The 21,869-nt window shown below is 46.2% G+C and overlaps 1 protein-coding gene across 6 annotated transcripts in view; it reads right to left on the bottom strand.

The window, feature by feature from the left end:
• CATSPERE (catsper channel auxiliary subunit epsilon) overlaps positions 1-21,869 on the bottom strand; it is an 89,302-nt gene that overhangs the window by 27,719 nt on the left and 39,714 nt on the right. For all 6 annotated transcript variants that reach the window (XM_019500612.2, XM_059716037.1, XM_059716044.1 and 3 more), the window contains 4 exons: positions 13,409-13,901; positions 12,641-13,115; positions 2,565-3,004; positions 1,518-1,576 (listed from right to left, as the gene is read on the bottom strand). In XM_019500612.2, the coding sequence (XP_019356157.2) occupies positions 1,518-1,576; positions 2,565-3,004; positions 12,641-13,115; positions 13,409-13,901 (1,467 nt within the window). The remainder of the gene's footprint in view (positions 1-1,517; positions 1,577-2,564; positions 3,005-12,640; positions 13,116-13,408; positions 13,902-21,869) is intronic.

The following is a 21,869-nucleotide window of genomic DNA, read 5'->3' as shown; positions in this document are numbered from 1 at the left end:
TGCAGAAGAGGACAAGCATTCAATAAATATTTTAATTTTGTATTGGGGGGAAAGAGATACTTAGATCATATGATGATGAAATACTTTCTAATATTTACTTAAGAAAATGTTAAAACAAGTACTAAAATTAGACATTTTAAATCAGTATACCTAGATAATTTATATACATTGGTTTTATAGGAGCTAAATGAGTAGCATATTGGAATTCTAATGTTGATTTGGTGATTTGGACATAAACACAGCTTTAAATGTTTTTTCTACATACCTCTAGTAGCAGGGGGCTTGTAAATGCTGCAATGCTGGGGCGCACGGAGTGTCCCACAGAAGTGCAGGGGGCTTCCCAGCATGCTTGGCAGCAGACCCGGAAGTGGACCAGAAGCACTTCCAGTCCACTTCTGGGTCTGCTGGGGGGGCCCCCCTGCACCTTTTCAGCTCAGTGACTGGTGCCTCCTGGGTCTGGAGGGGCACCCTGGATCCCTTCGTGGCTAATTGCTGAGCTGGAGGGGATTGAGGGGGCCCCCGGTGCGCAACCTGGTAGACCCGGAAGTGGACTGGAACTACTTCCGGTCTACTTCCGGGTTCACCTCCAAGCACGTGGAGGTCCCCCCCCCCGACCCCCCGCACTCCTGTGGGACACTCCATCTGCCCGAGCATCACAGTGATCACAAGCTGCACCTGCTACCTCAACGTAAGGTAGAAAAAACTTTTAAAGCTGTGTCTATGTCTGAATCGCTGATTCTCCAAATCAGCGTCAAATCTTCAGATTCGGATTTGGCCAAATCGAATTAGGGACAGTGATACGAATCAATTAATCGAATCACTGTCCCCGATTCAGGCCAAATCCAAATCTGAATTGAATAAGGCCTGCTTTGCACACCCCTAGGATATATATGGCATAGCCACAGCAGAAGCCTGCCCCCTGCTGCCTAATATGCCATTGTGGCTTTTCCCTCCATGATAAATGGAGGGAAAAGCCACAAAGGCTCATCTTTGAATCAAGTAAATATGATATATCCAAAGATTAAATTAGCACCTTTTGTTACAGTATTGCATCAACAGTTCACACTGAGGCAATCATCTGTGATGATGATCCTTTGTTTTTCTTTTGTATTTTTGGTTCTCAGTTAGACTACTTTACATTTGGCTATATTAAAAAGCATTTTGTTTGATTACAATAATTTAACTCATTGATTAACAATATGTTGCCCTCTTTATTTGATACCCCACCAATCTTTATTTCATTTGTAATGTTTCCAGCAAGGATTTGATTAATATTTTTATATAACTTTAACAAATTGGACCAAGCACTGATCACTCAAGGACCCCACTAGAAACAGCACTATTCTGTGATATTACCCAATTAAGAATTATAATTTGCAACACTTGCCCTGAACTCTACAGATTTAAATAACTTTTAAGCTATACTCATCAAAACTACTGGCCACATATTTAATATATGTGTAAATTGCCACCCATCTAATCATTTTAGCTATCTTAAAACATTTCTCAGTACTTACACTGTCTTCATATAATCAAGTGATTCACTATAGTCAACATTTTGATAAAATGTAATTGTCTAAAAGAAACAGAATAAAAAATAATGATGATTAGTAAAAATCCTTAAACAACAAATGTCACAGTATAGATCTAGGACATTTTAATGATACTAAGATCTTAAATAAGATGTAATTTCAATGTGGGTCCTAGATGAAGCTTATAGTCATCCTGAACTCATTATGTAAACCAGGGGTGTAAAACTCACACTGAACCCTGGGCCAGATTCGAACTGTGGAGCTCCCCATGGGATGGAACCAGTTGTGGTGACCAGGAGGGTGACAGTGGTTAACCAAGCTGTTGCTTGCCTCCTGCTGCTGACATGGCTGTCCACTCGGACTCTGTGCCCCAGATTTTGGCTGCAAGCCCTGCCCTGAATTCCTGGCTCTTCTGCTATACCTATGGGCCACAAGACATGGCTCTGTAGACCATATTTGGCTCATGTGCTGTAAGTTTGACACCTGTGATGTATAAAATCAGTTCCATATTGTCTACAAGTCTCATAGAATTTTTTTTATGCATGCATCATAGAATTTGTGATCCCTGAGCTGCTGAACCTGTCTTCTCAGGTGGAATTTGAATTGTACATACACTGTGTTTACATGTTTGTAGTTTATGTTCTGCACATTCCAGATTTTTGCATTTATTTTTTAAATGAAAGCATGTTTGGGATGAAGGTAACGGGTAATAACATTTACTTTATAATTAACTAGTGATTTTTCTTACTGATTTAGTAAGTAAACACAATTTAAACTGCAAAAATTATGTTAAATATTTTAGCAGAAAAGGGATGGTTCCAAGTTAGATTTCTGCTAGCAGAAACTCTGATGTAGGGCCTCAGCAAGTCTGCCAGAAGAGAAGCCTGAAGACGTTGGAAGCAGCCACTCCACACCCCTCTAACAATGTCTTAACTGTGCAAAATATTGCTCGAGCAAAGCAAAAAAGCATATCAAAATATATTATTTAGAAAGAAACATGTTCTATATAGGAACCATGTTCACATAACTCACCTGGTTTTTAGTACAGATTTCATGAGCGATTTCATACTCAACATGTGTCGCCTGTTCCAATAGTTCTGGCCTGTGGATTCTCACATCTACAAATAAGCCCAGATTCTCCTGAAATAATATTTGTGCCCAAAATGTCACTTCATCTCCTTTGTCCAGATAATAGACATTTAAATCTATGTTGTGATGAAATGCTAGATATGGGCATTCATCAAAAAGGCTGTAAGAAGTACCATGTACTTCCATTTTCAAGGGATAATTCTGGCGATGTATACCAGAACTATTGATGACCACAATGTAAAGGTTACCAGATGGATTCAAGTAAAGGACTGTGTTTTTACTTTCATTTTCCCATCTAGGGAGCAGTATAACATCTATTAAGTCAAATTTAAAAAAAAACATGATATTATTTTGCATCTTGATCACGATGTTTCCAGAATAATCTGCAAGAAAAAAAACAACCATCTTTACTGATTTAGGGTTTTTTTGGGTAGTAATTAAAATAGTCTTAAGAATATAAGTTACTGTCTCAAAAAAGCACTACAAACCTTCCTAAAACTGGAGACAAACACATTAATATCTATAGATAGATAACATATACCTTTTTATGCTCCCAACACAAATAGATCTAGAGACATCATTCTAAGAATGCATCACTTTGAATAAAAACAGATCATGAGAAGATCTAGGAGCAGTCTGCAGTTAAGAAGGATGGACACAAAGTACAGATTTTCTAGGATTTATCATATTCCACTCTAAAGAAAGACAAAAACCGAAAGAGATTACAACTTGTCTCGGAGAAGCAAAAAAAAAAAAGAAAAAGAGAGAAAAAAAGAATTCCCTGGCTCCCCCTCCCACCCCCATCATAGGCAGATTAATGTATGGGTCACCAGGTCCTGGGCCCAGGTGCCCCTGCCAATCAGGGAGCCCTGGATGTCTTGCAGGCATGCAGTAGTCCAGCCTGCAAGAGGTCCTGCTTGGGGCTGCCTGGAGATGCAGGGGTGGCACCAGCCTCTTCCTGGTATGCGGGAAGGGTCAGGACTGGGCTTGGCCAGGCTGGGAATGCCACACCTCTGTGGGCTGTGGGTGGGAGTGGGGTGGGCGGGCAGTCGTTGCAGTGCTGGGAGGGGTGGCTATGGGGGGGCTAAGGTGAATTTTGGGGTGGCTATTGCCTCCCCAAGCCCCACCTAGTGCTGCCCCTGTGCATATGCATGGCTACACAAGGCCAGGAACACAGTCAGGCAGCCAGTTCCTTGCAGGTAAGTCTAGTGGGAGGGAAGGGCTGTGGGGGAAGGAAGGGACATGGGGGAGCAGATTGAGGCCCCCACAGTGAGGGAGGGAGTGGGGCAGGGACTGGGGCCACTGCCCAGCCAGGGCGATGCATGGTACCTGGGGCGAGGGCAGGGAGTGGGACAGAGCTAGAGATGGCTTGTTCAGGGGGCATGGATGGAGGAGGGAGAATCCCGAGCCCACAGTGGACAGCCTGCATCTGCCCTCACCCCACTGGGCTCTGCTCTAGCTGTGGTGGGGGCGGGGGAAGCCTGGGGAGCAGGGAGGAGAGGTGGATATGTGCCACACCACCCCCAGCCTGGCTGGGTCAACCCTAGCCTCCCCCACATGGCACACAGGCCTGCCCCACCCTTGGCAGCGGCAGCACCAGGAAGGAAGGGGCCCCTCCCCCCGCTGCAGTCCAGCTCCTGCAGGTGGCCTCAATTTTATGTTTGCCCAGGGACCCAATAAATTTTAATCTACCTCTGCCCCCCCATAAATCTACCTTATAAGACTCTTGCTAGAACAATCTCTAAAGACTGACATGGCTGGGAATGTGAGCTAAGGCAACACATTATACACATGGATCATTAAAACTACCCCAAAATTATTAGCATGACAGCTGGTCTGCTGTAATGCTATCATATGTTTCCTTAAAGAACAAAGAACGAAAACCAAATGGAGGAAGAAACAGGACATAGAACGTTCACAGATTCATAGATGTTAGGGTCGGAAGGGACCTCGATAGATCATCGAGTCCGACCCCCTGCATAAGCAGGAAAGAGTGCTGGGTCTAGATGACCCCAGCTAGATACTCATCTAACCTCCTCTTGAAGACCCCCAGGGTAGGGGAGAGCACCACCTCCCTTGGGAGCCCGTTCCAGACCTTGGCCACTCGAACTGTGAAGAAGTTATTTCTAATGTCCAATCTAAATCTGCTCTCTGCTAGCTTGTGGCCATTATTTCTTGTAACCCCCGGGGGCGCCTTGGTGAATAAATACTCACCAATTCCCTTCTGTGCCCCCGTGATGAACTTATAGGCAGCCACAAGGTCGCCTCTCAACCTTCTCTTGCGGAGGCTGAAAAGGTCCAGTTTCTCTAGTCTTTCCTCGTAGGGCTTGGTCTGTAGGCCCTTAACCATACGAGTGGCCCTTCTCTGGACCCTCTCCAGGTTATCCGCATCCTTCTTGAAGTGCGGTGCCCAGAATTGCACGCAGTACTCCAACTGTGGTCTGACCAGTGCCCGATAGAGGGGAAGTATCACCTCCTTGGACCTATTCGTCATGCATCTGCTGATGCACAATAAAGTGCCATTGGCTTTTCTGATGGCTTCGTCACAGTGCTGACTCACGTTCATCTTGGAGTCCACTAGGACTCCGAGATCCCTTTCCACTTCCATGCCACCCAGCAGGTCATTTCCTAGGCTGTAGGTGTGCTGGACATTTTTCCTCCCTAGGTGCAGCACTTTGCATTTCTCCTTGTTGAACTGCATTCTGTTGTTTTCTGCCCACTTGTCCAACCTGTCCAGGTCTGCTTGCAGCTGTTCCCTGCCCTCCGGCGTGTCCACTTCTCCCCATAGCTTTGTGTCATCTGCAAACTTGGACAGAGTACATTTCACTCCCTCGTCCAAGTCACTGATGAAGACATTAAAGAGTATTGGTCCAAGGATCAAGCCCTGCGGGACCCCACTGTCCACACCCTTCCAGGTCGAAACCGACCCATCTACCACGACTCTCTGGGTGCGACCCTCCAGCCAATTCGCCACCCACCGGACTGTGTAGTCATCCAAGTCACAGCCTCTTATCTTGTTCACCAGTATGGGGTGGGATACCGTATCGAAGGCCTTCCTTAAGTCTAAGTATACAAGATCCACCCCTCGTCCTGTGTCCAGGCGTTTTGTAACCTGGTCATAAAAAGAGACTAGTTTGGTCAGGCACGATCTGCCTGCCACAAACCCGTGCTGGTTTCCCCTCAGCATAATTTGTCCTGCCGGGCTCTCACAAATGTGAGCCTTGATAATTTTTTCAAAGACTTTGCCAAGGATGGAGGTGAGACTGACGTTGTGAACCAGATCAGTCTCCTCATGTATCACACCAAGTTGTTCTGTGCATGTCCCAGCTGAGAATCACTGGTATAGGATGAAGAATACTTTCTTTTCTGAAACCTTGATTTTCTTCTAAATTGCTCTAAATATTCCTGATGGTCAATGTAAATTAAAGAAGCCGGATGCCACCATTAATTAGATGCATGCTGCAATCTATATTATTCTCTACTAAAAGATGGTGGGTACATAGCCAATGACTTAAGTGGGCCAAAGGCCTTTTATTAAACACTGATCCAATTGGAAAGAATTTGGGCCAAAGAAATCCTGAAAGAGTAATTTCTGAATTATTGCATGCACCCTCTTAGGGAGACTGGATGCTGACATCCATTGTTCACACCTCAAAGCAACTCCTTTAACCACAAGATCTAACCCAATATCAGCTGTATTCAACATTGACACTGTATTCAACATTGCCAGGACTTCAAGCCCTGGGATCTAGATTCCTTCATGAGGAAAAATCCTAGTACTTCCTCTCCTAACTCTGCCTATTTATTGCTACTACCATACCACCACCAGACTAAAGGAAACTCTTCATCTAATACAGTAACTATAAAAATAACTTCAGTAACAGACCAACTTAACAGAAGACACTAAAGTTCTGACTCTGCTGAGATGCAATTAGCTGTGGTCATAATGCCCTTTGAGGCTTTGGGAGGAAAGCATGACTGCATACAGGTTGCATGGGAAGCCCTTAACACACACTATAGGTAAGCATATTTTAAATTCCCGAATAGAAGATATACACTATGGGATCAATATGCAAAGAGAATCAGAGGACATTTTTATATGTGTTCCAGGAGGCATGGGTGGGGGTGCTTTAATTAGTGAGCTGCGCTAATTAAAAGTGCCCAAGCATCAAATGTTTCAGCGTCCCTGTGCTGAAAAATGATGACAGGGTGCTTTGATCTAAAGCTCATTGAATGAGTGCGATTCCCAGTGCATCGCAGCAGGGTCCCTGCACGTGTATAGGAGCCCAAAGAAGCTGCTGCTCTTTCAAAGGTGCTGAAGTAGGCACACCAGTTTTAAGATGTTGGCAGGACCGTGTTTTTACGTGGAGCTACCTTTACCTGAAACTTCTAGGCCTGTTTTAGAACGTCCCTGAGAAGGTAATCCTGTAAGACCAATGTTATGTCCTAATAAGTCTAATGACTTCTGGGAAGGAAGAGCTTTTGCCAAATACATAGAGGAGATAGGCACTTTTTGAAGATGACTGTTCTGGGGAAGGAAATTTGGAGCTCCCAGTTCAAAGGCTGGTCTCAGATTTGTTTAACAAATACAGCTTTGATATTGCATCTCTTGCTCTTTGAGTTATTAAAAAAACCCAAAACAAAATACAACACTACTAGTAATATGTCACCTGTCTAAGCAAAACAGTCATTTGCTATCGCCATCATTAAGTGGGTTGGCTACACCACGTGTGAGACTGTATTTGACACTTGTACTTGACAATTAGGATTGCATTTGTTGACCATTAGACTGAGAGGACCCAGTACTGAATAGCAAAGAAAAAGAGAAATTAATAAAAACAATGAAACATTAACATCACAAGTGATCCTAATTTAAATCCTCCTTCCAAATCCAATTACATACAAGATGTATTAATGAAAGAGTTTAGAAGCAAATAGCTACAGTAAGAATGCTGTTAACTATTCTGTGTTTCAACCAATGCTGCAATCAGAAGAAACTGAGGCAGCTGGCTCTGCTCTACACTTTTAATTTTTATCCTGGGGAGGGGATACGACAGCAATTTGGTTGTAAGCATGTGTTGCTGAACACCACTAGTTAAAAGATTCCAATTCCCAGGCATATACACATCAAGAATGGAACACATATAGGCTCCTGCCACACATTACACATATTACTTAATGAACTGGTTCATTGTACAATAAATTTAGACTAGCCACAAATGCAAAGTAATTATCACACAATTAACTGGTTAATCATGCAATAAATTTAGACTGGCTACACATGCAAAGTAATTATCATGGCATAAACATGTCTATAGAGATATAAAAAGAGTCAACCAGCTACAAAATTAGTGCTTGAAAATGTGTAACAACTTTACAGCTGGTTTCTATCCAGCTTTAATTTGAATGTATGGGTCACAGATAATTACATAGAGAAGATATACAATTTTTCATTTTTCTGTTGTACTTTCTATGAACATAGATACTTTTGTTCTCAGCCACAATTTCCTTGCTTTCCTTGCTTGTGCCATATATTCTGTGCTATTTGGGTACTGTATTCCACTCCATGTACTGCCTTATACTTATAAATTATGGAGTGCTTTGGGATCACTCAGGATGAAAAATGCCACATGGGAGCAAGGGACAAGCAAAAAGATAGAGGTGGAAGAGCAGATATGAACAACTGGGTGTAGGGTTACTATGATAATACAGGGATAAGCAATATTTGGTTCACATTTTCAAAGTTTCTTTCAGGAGCACGATGATGTAACTTTTTAAATTAAATTATAAACATATGACACAGAAAGAAATGATTGGTTACTTTATAATAACCATAGTTTTTAATGAAGTCCACATAGATTCCACACTAGTACATGCCTTTTGCAGGCACAAGATTAAATGTATTTTGGTTATCAGTGTCCATTGGTACTATGAGTGTGCTCTTGAAGTCCTTTTCACAGCAAGTGTTGTGTTGTTCGTCCTTCACAGGCAAAGACAATCACATTCAGTGGGGGGCAGGGTGAAGAAGAGAGAAAAGAAGTGGAAAGAAACAGGGAGGGAGAAAAGAGAAAAGGAGAAAAAAAAGGAAAAAGGAGAAAAGAGAAAGAGGAAAGAGAAAGGAGCAGGGTGGAGACTAAGTCTCATGGGTACATAGGTGACATATAAACACAATCTTTGCCTTGAACAATCTGCTGCAGCAGGGGCAGGAAAGTAGTGAGGACTGGGTAAGAGAGGCTTTTGTTTTCCTGGCCACACACCTCTTCATTGCTTCTGCTGTGTGTTGCTGTTCGAAGGCCAGTGCTCCGTTCCGGATTGATGATCTCCAGGATGGACGGTTGTGAGCATTTTGCTCCCACGACTTCAGGTCAGTGCCAAAACTCTTTAGGGACACTTTTAGGGTGTTCTTGTACCACTTCTTTGGGGTGCTGCAAGAGCATACTCCATTTGACAGTTTGTCATAGAAGATTTTCTTCAGCAAGTGAGTATCGGGCATTCTTGAAAGGTGGCTGGCCCATCTTAGCTGTGCCAGTTTCAGTAGAGTGTGAATACTGGGGAGAGCTGATCTTCTGAGCACCTTAGTGTCCAGAGTCTTGTCTTGCCACTTGATCTTTAGTATCTTTCACAGGCAACACAGGTGGAAGTGGTTTAGTTTCTTGTCTTGACACTGGTAGACAGTCCAGGTTTTGCAGGCGTAAAGGAGGGTTGAGAGAATGATGGCTTTGTAAACCTTCAGTTTTATTGACATTCTGATGCCTCTGCAGTCCCAGATGGACTTATGGAGTCTGTCGAAAGCCACGCTAGCTTTTGCTAGTCTTGCACTGACTTTGTCATCGATATGGACAGCACGGGAGAGCATGCTGCCTAGATAGACAAACTTGCTGACCATCGACAGTTTCAAAGTTTGATAGTTGGTAGGGTTGGAAGGGACTTAAGTAGATCAAGTCTGACCCCCTGCCATGGGCAGGAAAGAATGCTGGGGTCAAATGCCAGTTGTTGGCCTTTAACTGAGATGTCTGGTTCTTGGGGTGTTGTGCCAGGTACAGGTTGAAACATCACTTTGGTCTTCTTCATGCTAATAGTGAGTCTGAAGTTGTCACAGGCTGATGAGAATAGGTCCATGGACCATTGCATGTCAGCCTGTGAGTCTGCGCATAATGCACAGTCGTCAGCAAAGAGGAAGTCACAAAGTGTGGGTGTCTGGATTCTGGAGCTTGCTCAGAGCCTTCATAGGTTGAAGATGCTTCCGTTAAAATGTACCTGATCCCCATACCAAGGTCATTGTCTTGGAAGGCATCCAACAGCATGGCAGAGAATACCATGCTGAGGAGGGTAGGTGTGAGCACACAGACCTGCTTGACACAATTTGTGACCAGGAACAGGTCAGACCATTCACCATTCGCAAGGGCATGTGTCATCATGTTGTTGTGGAACTGTTGAACCATAATGATGCATTTTCCAGGGCATCTGTACTTCTTCACGATTTCCCAGAGGCCTTTGCAGTTCACCATGTTGAAGGCTTTGGTTAGGTTGATGAATGTGAGGAAAGGGCTGATGTTCTGTTCCTGGCACTTTTCTTGAAGCTGCTGGGTTGCAAACAATATGTCAGTGGTTCTGTGTCCTTTTCTGAAGCCGCATTCACTCTCAGGCACTAGGTCATTTAGATGGTTGGTCAGCCGGTTAAAGAGGACTCTTATGAGTATTTTGCTGGCAGTTGAGAGAAGGGAGATGTCCCTGTGGTTGTCACAGAGTTGGTGATTTCCCTTCTTCTTGTACAGGTGGACGATGGAGGTATCCTTGAATTCTTGAGGGACTACCTCCTGTGCCTACATACTACAGAAGATCTTAGTTAGTTTCTCCATGAGGTCATGACCACCTGATTTATAGACCTCCACTGGAATCATGTTGGCTCCAGCAGCTTTGCCACTAGACATTTGGTACGTGGTCCTTTTGGACTTCCATGATTGTAGGCAGAGCTTCTTGAAGTCCTACCAGGGACATAAATGACAAGGTGGACCCAACTATTTCTCAAGTCCTTGGAAAATATAGAATCCCAGAGGATAACGACACCACCATTATAGAGAATAAAGACAGGTCGTAGTATTCAGGGCCCATGCCAAACATGCAGATAAGGTGTGATAGGATCTGATGTGTGATCCATACAATTGCACCTCCTGCTATGCCACACATGCATGGCAGGAGGTGTGACTGTGGGATCGAGCACCAGATCCCATCATACCTTATTGCTGGTGCAGGGGGAGCCCAGGATCACGATTATAATAATAATTATGATCATGATCATAATCATGATCCTGGGCTCCCCCTACACTGGCAAGTAGCAAGTTCATACACTATACTATACTACAAGTAGCAAGCCCCTCAGCTGATGGGGCTCCTAGACCCAGGGGCACACCATGTGCTTCTGCAGCTGGAAGGCCTATCACCTGCTTTGGGCTCCCAGTCATGGGGGTGTGCCATGCACCCGAGGCTAGGACTTCCATTAGTTGACTGAGCTGCCAGCCACACCATATGCACCATGCACTCCCATGTCTGGGAGTCCCATCAGTTGATAGGGCTCGCAACCATGGGGCTGCACCTGACCACACATTCAATTAATGGTGTCATAGGAAGCAGCCACAAAGTTATTACACCTTTTTTTGTGAAACACCTTGTGATTTATTCCTTGTTTTATGGTGCCATTAATTGCTTTAATGTGTGGCTGGGTTACAACTTAAGATACAATTAACCAGTTAATCATGTCTTAAGTGTAACATGTGGCAGAGGCCCATGTAGAAAAGACATCTTCAACAACAACAGTTACTGTACTGTACACAGTTACTTTCCCTCTTTAAAAGCCAGCCCCATGTGCTGCTCTCTGGCCAGCCACTTCCCGGGCCAGGAGTTGCGAACCCAATGCAGGGACAGCATGCGGCACTGCTTTCTCTGCTGCCTCTGCTTCCCTATGCTATGGCTGCTCCAGCCCCTGGCAGGGATGACCAGTGCCCCACGCTCCTGCTGGCTGCTGTGCTGGCCCTGCTGGCCCACCACACCGACTGCCACCTGGCCTATGGCCATTTGGGGCTGCCTGGCTCTCCCATGTGAAGTGACTGCCTGCCCGCCCACCACGTACCATCTCAGGGCTGCCGCCATGCACCTGCTGCTTCCACCTCATCTGCCTGGCTGGACCCCGGAAGGGTCACTGATGATGGGCTCCAGGAAGCCACCACTGGGGTCACCATTGCCTTCCTGGGCCTCCAGCTCCGCTGCCTCTGGGCCTGCTGGGCCAGCCAGGACTGATGGCAGCACGTCCAGTATACCTGGGACAATGAGTAGAGGCTGGAGGCCTTCTGCATGACCGGGGCCACCTCCTGCAACCTCCTGGAGCTGCTCCAGCCCTGCCTGGAGTGGCAGCACACCGGCATATGGCTGCCTCTCCCTGAGGTCCCTTCCAACCCTAATTTTCTATGATTTTAAGACATTTTCAAGCACTACTCTATCATTGCAGCTAAATAAATATTACCAATAGACAGGAGAAGAAGAAAGATCAGTGGGAAAAAGCGCCAAAAATATCAGAGGTATGTATTGCCTTAAGTACTGCTGTTTAAAAGCTTCCTTACTAGTGGTAAGGCTTGTAATTAAAAACTTGCAATTAAAAGCTTGCAATTAAAGAATTTTTTTTGCAAAAATCTTGTTGGTCTAATAAAGGATATCATCTCTGCCATAAGCCCTGATTGCTTTTTCCTCTTGACCAATACAGCTACAACCTGGACTCCTTACTAGTGGGACACACTTCTAAAAAATCCATGTTGGCAATACTTGAAGAAAAATATCAGTTAACTACCTTATAAATATTTCTGTCCAGCTAAAATTGATGCATTTTAATCCTTATAGTCCCCTGAGTTTAATCATTTTAACAAATAATAGCAAATAATTGCTAGAGAAAAGATTTTTAGGAATCCTCTTACTTACTTCTGCCTTATACTTAAATTATATCAAAAGACAACAAACACTGTATACTTAACCTATTACAATTTGGTGAATACTGCTCCCATTAGTATATTCGGCTGGGGTAACATTTGTCTCATGCACTGGAGGAAATCCATAAGCTGTGTTGTTTCTATAGCTATAATACATAGATGTCTTGTTCCACAGCAGCATTGATGGCAATGCTGAATACATGAATTCCATCTTCATAAAGCCCTTGGAAGGAGCACTTAAGAAAAAGTTTCTAAGAACCCAGATATACCTATCTTCATTATATGTCACTACATAAAACATCCTAGAGGAGCTGCACCCAATGCAGGCCACCAATAGAGCAATTTCAGCTGGGCATGAGTCATAGGAAACAGTGCCTAGAGATAAGGAAACATCCTCTGGGAATCCTAGGATCTTTTGTAGCTTTGATGTATCTGTTATTCTAATAAAAACATTGTCACCATATCCAAGGTGCACGTCAGTTGATGTCCATATTGCTGTTGTACTTAATTTTCTCCCACTCTGTTAAGAAAAAAACCCCAATTAGATGCATAGTAGCAAACAAGTTAATGAAATATGTCAAAATCTCTATTAAAAAGCCTTGTGATAGTTCTTCAGTCAATTGATAAAGTGCTACTGGAATCAAATTACAAACTCAAGCTTTTATTTTTAAGTGATCTGAAAATAAGTTAGTTACATTTAAGCCACTTTAAATTCCAAACACTCTTTTATAGCTGGAGAAAACACAGAATACTTTACAGACCTAGTGAACTTGTATATTTCAAAATGTAAGATGAAACTTTACTAAAACTTACCTTCATTGGATATTCAGATGGACACCAAACCCTTGACTGTACTCCAATAATGTCTCCTTCTGATAGATCGTAGTCTGTTCCAAGTTTAAAGAAATCATTAGACTCCCGTTTGTAAATATTTCCATTTATTAAAAACAAGATTCCATCATCTGCTAAAGCCACAGCAGTTACATTTTGAGCAAGGTTAGAGGCCAAAATGTGTGATGGAGCTTTTATTTCTTTAGAAGTTCTGAATCCATCATTTGTATGGAAAGTTCCAAAATCTGTCAACACAAGTGCAGTTGTTGGAAAGCATGCAGACCACACAATGTAGATGTCACTACCAGCTGGTGAAGAGAGGGAGATGTCATTTGCATTGTTAAAAAATGGCTGTTCAGGTCTGGAAAGTATGTAAGGAGTATCTTGAACAAAGCAATCTTGAAAAGCTATTGCCTTTCCACGGATAATTGTTATGATGTCATCTGAATTTGCAGGTACCTTAATTTTCCAGAGCCTGAATATAGAAAAAGTGACAAATTGTCAAGATTTAAACTTAACAGGCTAAGAAAAATACTTTATTGACATATTTTACAGGTAACAACTCAAAACTAATTATACTTCACTTAACAACAATTTCTTTATGCATGTTAAACTTTTTCACATCACATTATTCTAAAATAAACTGTATCTGTGGTCAGTGTAATCTGCATGCGTGCACTGAGACAGCTATTTGAGCGATAGTGCTGTGGTTAGAAACGGTGTGTACTTCAGAGCACAACCATTTCTAGTTAAAATAGCATACCTTATCCCATTCCTCCAAGTTATTTTCTACTGTGTACCCATTTCCACTAAAAGCAAAATACAAAATAAAAACAAAAGAGTGGGAAGAAAGACCACGATTTTCCACCAGCAAAACTAACTTACCGCTATCCCTCTAATGCTTAGTATTTCAGAACTAGCTGAGAATTGTACATCTAAACTGTCTTCTACACAGGAACAAGAACGGTTACAGGTGACCAAGTTACAAAACGCCTGGACGTAGGAGCAAGGGTGGATGTCGTATACTTAGACTTCAGGAAGGACTTCAATACGGTATCCCACCCCATATTGGTGAACAAGTTAAGAGGCTGTGACTTGGATGACTACACAGTCCAGTGGGTGACAAAATGGCTAGAGGGTCACACCCAGAGAGTCGTAGTGGATGGGTCAGTTTCGACCTGGAAGGGTGTGGGCAGTGGGGTCCCGCAAGGCTTGGTCCTTGGACCAATACTCTTCAATGTCTTCATCAGCGACTTGGACGAGGGAGTGAAGTGTACTCCATCCAAGTTTGCGGATGACACAAAACTGTGGGGAGAAGTGGACACGCCGGAGGGCAGGGAACAGCTACAAGCAGACCTGGACAGGTTGGACAAGTGGGCAGAAAACAACAGAATGCAATTCAACAAGGAGAAGTGCAAAGTGCTGCACCTAGGAAGGAAAAATGTCCAGCACACCTACTGCCTAGAAAATGACCTGCTTGGTGGCACGGAAGCGGAAAGGGATCTTGGAGTCCTAGTGGACTCCAAGATGAACATGAGTTGGCAGTGTGACGAAGCCATCAGAAAAGATAATGGCACTTTATCATGCATCAGCAGATGCATGACGAATAGATCCAAGGAGGTGATACTTCCCCTCTATCGGGCGCTGGTCAGACTGCAGTTGGAGTACTGCATGCAATTCTGGGCACCGCACTTCAAGAGGGATGTGGATAACCTGGAGACGGTCCAGAGAAGGGCCACTCGTATGGTCAAGGGCTTGCAGACCAAGCCCTACGAGGAGAGACTAGAGAAACTGGACCTTTTTAGCCTCCGCAAGAGAAGGTTGAGAGGCGACCTTGTGGCTGCCTATAAGTTCATCACGGGGGCACAGAAGGGAATTGGTGAGGTTTTATTCACCAAGGCGCCCCCGGGGGTTACAAGAAATAATGGCCACAAGCTAGCAGAGAGCAGATTTAGACTGGACATTAGGAAGAACTTCTTCACAGTTCGAGTGGCCAAGGTCTGGAATGGGCTCCCAAGGGAGGTGGTGCTCTCCCCTACCCTGGGGGTCTTCAAGAGGAGGTTAGATAGGCATCTAGCTGGGGTCATCTAAACCCTGCACTCTTTCCTGCCTATGCAGGGGGTTGGACTCCATGATCTATTGAGGTCCCTTCCAACCCTAACATCTATGAATCTATAAGAAATATGCATAAGGTGGAGTTAAAGCACACAGACGGGTTATAACCAGGGATCCTGGTCTCCCCTGATAAAAAAATTGCATATTCTCTAATAAACCCATCAAAATCCGTGATTAAAATAAAAGCTCCCCCCAGATCTTCTGGTGCCCCTCACTCCACCCCAACAGCACCCTCAGCCCCACTGGTGCCCCTAATTCACTCCCACAACCCCCCCCGCCCTGCTGGTGCCCCTCCCCCCCAGCCCCATGGTCCTGTTGGTGCCCCTTGCACCCACAGCCCCCTGGCCATGCTGGTGCCCCTCACTCGCCCCCACAGCCCTCTGGCCCTACTGGTTCCCCTTGCTCCTCCCCACCTGCAGCCTCCCCCCTCCCAAGCCCTACAGGAGGGGGCCCCCAGCTGCCAGGAATATGGGACCAGGGACCAGGTCCACAGCCCCCCACCCCTGGCAGGAGGCTGCGGTTGTTGCAGCAGAGTGGAGCCCGGCTACTCCCTGCTGCCTGTCCGCTGTGGGCTTGGGCGGGGGAGGCCGGCTCACCGCTGCTGTGCGCACTTCACAGGGGGTGGAGAGACCTGTGCCCCCAGATCTGAGCAGGCTGTGCACTTGGGTGGGGGAGGTGGGGCCAGCTTCCCAGTGCTAAGCACACTTCTCAGGGGGTAGGGGAGACCTGTGCCCTCCAGATCTGTGTGTGGGGTGGGGGTGGAGGTGTGGGCAGGCAAAGGCTGCTCAGGTTCCTGCCCTGCTGCCTATCCCGGAGCCTCCTCAGCCTGGTGGGAGCAACCCGGCGTGGCAGGGAACAGCAGGGCCACAGGAGAAGTTGCTTGTCACTCCAAGCTCTGCGCTGCCTTAGCAATGTGATCCCTGCACATGTGGCTAAAGTGAGGGCAGTGGTGTGGAGTTGTGCCGATCAAAGCAGCTGCACGCACAGGGGAATGCATCACCAGGGCAGCACGGAGATTGCAGAGATAAGCAGCTTCTTTGCATGGCCCTGCTGTTTCCTGCCACACCGGGTCGCACCCATTGGGCTACAGAGATCCTGGGGAAGGGCAGCAGGGTGGGAACCTGAGCCTGAACCCAAGCCTGAGCCCACAGCCTGTGCTTGCCCCCACCCCCACCCCATGCACAGATCTGGAGGGTGCAGGTCCCCCCTGCCCGTGGGGAGTGCGTGCAGCACGGGAGAGCTGAGCTCACCGCCCCCCTGTAACCCCAGAGAAGCTGCTTGCTGCCCCATTCTGGTCCCTGCTGGGGCCCTGCAGCCACACATTGCGGCCCCGGGCCCCAAGTCCCATATACCGCCCGGCTGGGCAGCAGCCTGTCCCAACCCCAGCCCTGCCCAACTCCCCGCCACCCTCACTGTGGGGGCTCAATTTCCGCACTCCACCTACTTACTTGTGGGAGCTGCTTTCCAGGCTGCCTTGGGCCACGTGCATTAATATGCATGTGGCACCCCCTGCCTCACTGCCCTCCTCCCGCTCCCTCTCAGCCCCCTGCAGGCTGGAACTCTGGAACTTGCAAAACTACAAAATCTGTGGATTTCTCTGGTAAAATGAGAAATCCACATTTGCCTCTGGTAAATGGTAAAATCTTCAGTTTACTGCATTTTCCCATGGGAAATGGAAGACCCAGATCCATGGTTATAACTTTACACAGTGCTGTCCTGGTAGAAAGTGCAAGTTATTACAATAAAGCCATATTCTTGTTATATTGCAATAAATAGAAAAAATGCATTATTTTAAATTAAAGTAAAAAGGACAGATGAATAGGGAACAGTTCTGGCAGGGGAAGAGACATCCTATCCTTAGCTGGGAGAGTCCTAATGAAGTCTGCTCACACTATAAATGTCTGACCTCTCTGAGAAGACTACAGATCAGAGAGCAGGCTATTACTTTAAGGAGCCTGCTGGTGATTGACCAATGGAGATCAAGCTGGACTGCAGATTGTCCAAGGCTCAGCTGGAACTAGGTCTGTTTATTTTTGTCTCTCCCTTTGTCTTTCTCTCCCTTTGTCTCTCTTCACAGAACCTAGGAAGGGTAAAGCTTCTGAGGAATTCAGTTCAAGGGTTAAGCTCATAGGTGGAAAGAGAAAATATTATTTGGGGGGGGAGGGGGCTGAGTGTGCACCCTCCTGCAACAACTGCCCAGCAGGTAAGTCTGTGGAGGGGAAGGGGCAGGGGGAGAGGGAAGGGATGTGGGGTGGCAGATCGAGGCCCCCACAGTGAGGGAGGGAGTGGGGCAGAGGCAGGAGCAGGAGCCAGGGAGAATGGGACCCTGGGGTGGTTTGTGAGATGGTTGGAGCCTGGGAGGCTCATGCAGAGGTGCCGGGGGGCTCCCACCACTGCATACCCCCTGGGGGAGGCACGGGGGCCAGGTGCCCCCTTGATTTGTGCATGTGGTGGAGGCAGACTGCTGCTGCAGGCTGGGGCTCTGTGCCCCACTGCTGCTGCCTCAGGAGTCATGTTTGACACCATGTGCCTGCCACCACCAGGCTGTATGGCATCCCCTGCCAACCCAGGGGTGGCAGATAGATGGCATTGCACACAGCTCCCAGGGCAAAGGCAGTGGGGTACAGAGCTCCAGCACACAGTGGCAGCCCACCTTCACCCCGCACACAAATCTGGGGGAGGTACATGACCCCTGTGCCTCCCTCGGGATGCATGCAGTGGCGGAGCCCCCCCACACTCCTGGATGAGTCGCCTGAGCTGAAATCATCCTACAACCCGTCCTAGGACCCCATTCACCCCAGCCCCTACCCCACTTGCTCCTTCACTGTGAGGGCCTAAATCTGCCTCCTCCCCCTCCACGCCCATTCCCCTTCACAGACATGCCTGCTGTGGTGGGCAGTGCTCCACATGCTAGCAGGCTCTGATCCTGGCTGCCTGCAAGCTGTGGCTGTATGTCTGTCTGTGCATGCCCCTTCCTCCCCCTACACCCCCTGCCCAATGCAGCTGCCCAGAGCCTCCACCTAGGCTGCCCGGTGGCCATCTGCACTGCCACCACTGCCCTGTGTTTGTGGGGAGGGGCTAAACCCTGTTAGCCATGGCCCTCCACTGCCTATGGTTAAGTTTCTACTTTCTGTCCAGTAATAGCAGCTACCCTCTCTGATGAGAACCATACTAAATCCATGGATTCATCAGACACAAACTGGGTGTGATGGAGAGCCTAGCCCTTAATGATTTGAGATTTTGTGAAGGAAATTGGGGCGTACAGGATGCAGCAAAGAGCTGAGCATTATCTCTGAGGTACCTGGGCTGTTTGTTGCAGCTTTTATTTCAAAAGGCATGGTTTCTCCAAACAGCCAGACAGGACAGTTCATAAGCTTCTGGTCAGTGGAAAAGTTGCAGCCTTTGAAGTAAAAGCTGCAATAACAACTGCAAGACTCATTTTTAATTTAGCAACTAACTGAAAACTAAACAGGTTGTGAAGTGATAAAAGTTCCAAGATATCAATTTCCACAAGAGCGTGGAATAGGTTTATTTTAGTAATGGAGATAAAATGATTGGATATGAGCAAAAAGAGACATTTTTCCTTGTATATGCATATGTACCAATATTTGGTATCAATGAATATTTTTTGCATGTACTCAGTGCCAAAATTTGGTCTACACATAAATGTGAGCAAACAAAGCTTTTAATTTGGGCATGCATCAGCAAGTCTTTGGAAAAACAAATACCACCAATATTTTACATAAGACATTTTGTTTTTTAATTTTGCTTGTTTCTTCTATAAGGAAGAAGATGCATATCTATAAGGTACATATTTTCCCTGCCCTTTACTGCTCTGCTTTATCTATACTGTAAATAGTATGAGTATGAAGAGAGTAGAAAACAAGAAAAAAACATTATAGCTCACTTCATCAAGTAATGACTTACTAAAGCTGCCACAATTCATAAAAAGAATTATATACAATATGTGAAAAAAGTTTTTATTCCCTTGTTGATTTGTGTGGTAAAAGTTAGAAAAGGTATCCAATGCAAGCATTTTTTGGTATCACATATGTTGCTATAATGCCACCTAGTGATGAAACAGAAAAGATGCAAATAAAAATCATAGAATTATAGATAATTCAATTTGGAAGGGACCTCAGGAAGCAGGGCTGTCCCTAGGGGGTGTGAATTGGGGCTATTGCCCTGGGCCCTGTGCTTTGGGGGGCCTCACGGACAGCACTGTACAAGTCCTGCCATAGCCGCCATGAACCCCCACTGCTCCAGCCGCTCACCACCCCCACCCCCCGGCCCTGCATGGGCTGATATGTCTCGGGTCCCACACACCCCTACTGTCAGCTCTGTCAGGAGGTCATCTAGTTCAGTGATTCTCAACCTTTTTGTACCAGGACCCATTTGCAAACATTGACGGTCAGTCCTGACCCAGTGCCCCTCAATCCCGACCTGCTGCCCCCACCCCCAAGTCCCAGCCCCCTGGTGTGTGTGTGTATGTGGGGCATCAGGGACCTCAAGCAGCCCCTTGCAGGCTGGAATTCTCACAGCCTGCAAGAGAAAAGTCATGGTTTCCCACATTTTTCTCCTTTAAAGGAGAATCCATTTTTAAAGTTTGTTGATCAGTTTTTAAAGTCTGTTCGCAACTCCGTTCATATAGTCTTGCAACCCACTTTAGGGTCGCGACCCACAGGTTGAGAAATGCTGATCTAGTCCAACCCCCTGCTCAAACAGGACTATCCCCAACTGTATCCTCCTAGCCAAGACTTTGTCTACCTGGATCTTAAGAACCTCCAAGGATGGAGATTTCACAACCTCTCTGGGAAGCTGTTTCCAGTGATTCACCACTCTCCCAGTGAGCACGTTTTTCCTAATACCTAACCTAAACTTCCCTTGCTGCAACTTGAGACCATTGCTCCTTTTTCTGCCATCTGCCACCACTGAGAACAGTTTAGTTCCATCCTCTTTGTAACCAGACTTCAGGTAGTTGAAGGCTATTATTAAATCACCCCTCATTTCTCTCCTCTCCAGATTCTTCTTTCCCAGTACCAGCTCTGTGGTTGTAGGGATGGTGTTGGGAGATTCTTCTCTCACAGTGCTGGCTCTATAGTCACAGGGCCAGTGCTGGGAGAGAAGAATCTCCCAGCCTGGGCCCCATAACCACAGGGCTCAGGCTGGGAGATAAGGCTCTCCCAGCACTGGCCCCACAACCACACAGCTGGTGCTGGGAGAGAAAAATCTACCAGCCCAGGCCCCATGACTGCAGGGCTCTGTCTGGGAGATAAGGAACTCCCAGCCCCATGACTGCAGGGCTGGCAGTGGGAGAGAAGAGTCTCTGAATTCCAGGATCCTTACTCTGCTGCTCTCCTTCCTTACTTTCCTCAGTATCCTGAACTCAATCATCTTATGATTACTGCTGCCAAATTTTCATCCACTTCTACATTCCCCATCAATTCTTCCCTGTTTGTGAGCACCAGGTCAAGAAAAGCATGGTCCCTAAGTGTTATCTCTCCAACACTTGCACAAGTAAGTTATCACCCACACTCTCCACAAACTTCTTGGATTGCTTATGCACTGCTGTATTGCCCCCTCAGCAGATGTCAGGGTGATTGTGTACCATACCCTGCAGTCCCAGGATTTGGCACAAGAACCAAAAGTGTGCGTGTGGGTGGGGGGAGTTCTCACTTTTATATTTAAAAAAATCCTAGGATTAGGGTCGCAAACCAATGGATGAAAGAGAAGGAACAAATACAGGTAAAAAGGCATTAACAGTAACCTGTCCAGATCCAATTGCAGCCTGTCCCTCCCTTCTAGCGTGCCCACTTCTTCCCACATCTTAGTGTCATCTGCGAATTTGAACAAGGTGCTTTTCACCGCCTCATCCAAGTCGCTGATGAAGATGTTGAACAGTGCAGGCCCGAGGACCAAGCCCTGGGGGACCCCACTGCCCACATCCCTCCAGGTTGAAAATGACCCATCTACCACCACTCTCTGGGTGCGGCCCTCCAGCCAATTGGTGACCCATCTGACTGTGTAGGCATCGACACCACAATCTCCTAATGTTTTAATGAGAATGGGGTGAGAGACAGTGTCGAAGGCCCTCCTAAAGTCCAGAAAGACTATGTCCACCGAGACACCTGCATTCAAGGATTTTGTGACCTGGTCGTAGAAGGCCACCAGGTTGGTCTGACAGGACCTGCCTCTAATGAACCCATGTTGGTTGCCCCTAAGCATACACTCCCCTGCTTGCTCCTCGCAGATGTGCTCCTGGATAATTTTCCCAAAGAGCTTCCCCAGGACCGTGGTAAGACTAAGAGGCCTATAATTTCCTGGGTCC

This window comes from Alligator mississippiensis, chromosome 1 (genome assembly GCF_030867095.1).
Source record: "Alligator mississippiensis isolate rAllMis1 chromosome 1, rAllMis1, whole genome shotgun sequence".
Classification (NCBI taxonomy): Eukaryota; Metazoa; Chordata; order Crocodylia; family Alligatoridae; genus Alligator; species Alligator mississippiensis.
This window is presented reverse-complemented; position numbering and strand designations above follow the sequence as displayed.